Source organism: Buceros rhinoceros, unplaced genomic scaffold (genome assembly GCF_000710305.1).
Source record: "Buceros rhinoceros silvestris isolate BGI_N320 unplaced genomic scaffold, ASM71030v1 scaffold4239, whole genome shotgun sequence".
Classification (NCBI taxonomy): Eukaryota; Metazoa; Chordata; class Aves; order Bucerotiformes; family Bucerotidae; genus Buceros; species Buceros rhinoceros.
The window spans coordinates 8,478-10,694 of record NW_010430777.1 but is presented as its reverse complement, the minus strand read 5'-3'; the positions used below and the strand labels follow the sequence as shown (position 1 = coordinate 10,694).

The 2,217-nt window shown below is 49.7% G+C and overlaps 1 protein-coding gene across 1 annotated transcript in view; it reads left to right on the top strand.

Annotated features, from left to right (window-relative positions):
- Positions 1 to 488: 488 nt before the first annotated feature.
- The window catches only part of ME2 (malic enzyme 2, NAD(+)-dependent, mitochondrial), a 7,972-nt gene continuing 6,243 nt past the window's right edge, over positions 489 to 2,217 (top strand). The window contains 2 exon segments of the mRNA XM_010143143.1: positions 489 to 596; positions 1,448 to 1,581. Of these exon segments, the coding sequence (XP_010141445.1) occupies positions 489 to 596; positions 1,448 to 1,581 (242 nt within the window).

The window sequence follows — 2,217 nt, the reverse complement described above, 5'->3', positions numbered from 1 at the left end:
TGGTGCCTGGGCCAGTGTGGAGGTCCCCATCCCTGGAGGGGTTTCCCAGCCGTGTGGAGGTGCTGCTGAGGGACAGGGGTTGGGGGGACCCGATGAGCTTAAAAGTCTTTTCCAACCAATCAAATCTGTGATTCTCATCTGGTTTTAATGTGCCAATAGACATAATTTCTTTCCTTTCTCGTGCCCAGGCCACAAGAATTTAATTGTCCAAAAGCTACTGGAGAATCTCAGCTTCCATTTCCTTACTGCATCCCCCAAAGTCATTCTGCCCTCCCCAGTATTTCCACTGGTGCCAGTTGTGCAGGTCACCGCGGCTGGTTAATATTTGCCAATGGCAACTGGGGGTTTATGGTGCGGTTCTAAGACAGCCCTTATGTGCCTGTTTCTCTTACAACCGATGGCCTACAAATACGAACGTGAGTTCTGCTGCGTTTGTAGTGAAATAATTTTCTCTTCCTTTCCCCAGGTGCAGCATAAAAGCCCCCAAAATGTTCTCCAGACTACGAGCAGCCGCTGCTCCCTGCACCGTGGCGCGTCGCCACGCTCATACGAAGGAAAAAGGGAAGCCACTGATGTTGAACCCACGGACCAACAAGGTTGGTAGCGGGTGATTATCGGGTAATCGGCCGGTGGACCTGTGTCGGGGTGGAGCCATCGCCAGGGGGTGTCCTGGGTGCAGAAGGTGGGGGAGTCAGCGATCCTTTTGAGTCAACTACCTAGATGTGGGCAGTACAAGGAGGGTGGTGGAAAAGTGGAACCTCTCTGTATCAGGGAAGGAGAAACAAGTAGATTTGGTGCGATTTTTGTCGAGATTGGATTTTCTCAGCGCCTTCTTGGAGCTCTAAACATTTCGTCATGCCAGTGGAAACGATTATGAGCCCCGGAAAAGGGTTTCCAAGAGCTGATTATGCAACAGCCATTCACAGCCATGAACAATAGGTCGTTTCTTATTGCTTTTCTCGTGGTACTTTACCCTTTGTGCTTTTCAGGCCGCAGCGCTTCACGTTCATTTAGATATCGTGGCCGTCCAGGCATGGGTCGTCTTGGGTCCACCACGCTTGTTTTTTTCCGAGCTGTAAAGAGGATTAAGGAAACTAAGTGAAAGTCGTAACAAGGAGAAACCTGGCCTTGTGGGTCAAAGGAGGGATCGGACTGGGTGACCCACGTGTTCTGGGTCAACCTCACGTTCCTCTGAAACAATTCCAGAAGCAGCTGTTCTTTTGCTTTGAAACTTCAGCCCGGCTCCAGTGGGATCTCGTAGTTGTTCTCCAGTTTCACAGAGGGAAATGGAACCTGGCAAAGGGCAGGAGGACTCAGAGAGGTGGGAAGGGTCAAAAGGGCTGAGGAGCCCCACAGCAGAGCCAAGGACATCTAAATATACAAGAGTTCATAAATAGAACTGCTAAAGGAAGAGCTCTAATTATTTTTCCCCTCTCTTTATTTTCAGGGCATGGCCTTTACGTTACACGAACGCCAAATGCTTGGCCTGCAGGGGCTTCTACCTCCTAAGATCGAGACACAAGACATCCAAGCCTTACGCTTCCATAAGAACCTGGCAAAAATGACTGACCCCTTGGAAAAGTGAGTGCTCTCCTGGCCTCGGTTTGTTGTGCAAAGATGTGGAAATGGCCGTGAAACGGTGCTTGGGGGTAACGAAAGGAGGTTTCTGTGCCAGCTGCTCTAATACGGAGGATTTGGGTTGTTAGAGTGCAGGACTGTTGAGGGGAGGAAGGGGCAGCTCTAGGGCATGCTAGAAAAATATGTGAGAGTGAAGATAAATGGGGGGGTTGGTAATTAGGTATGAAAAACAGTCGTATATGAAAAACAGTTTATCGTATACAGAATCATTTGGTTGGAAGAGACCTTTAAGACCATCAGGTCCAACCATTCACCCTGCCCTGCTAGGGTCCCTAAACCATGTCCCTCAGCACCACACCCCCACGGCTTTTAAACACCTCCAGGGAAGGGGACTCCACCACCTCCCTGGGCAACTTGTTCCAATGCTTCATGACCTTCTGTGTAAAGAAATTTTTCCTGATATCCAACCTAAATTTCCCCTGATGCAACCTAAGGCCATTTCCTCTTGTCCTGTCATCTGTAACATGGGAGAAGAGACCAACCCCCACCTCACTGCAACCTCTTTTCAGGTAGCTGTAGAGAGCGATAAGGTCTCCCCTGAGTCTCCTCCAGACTAAACAACCCACGTTCCTTCAGCTG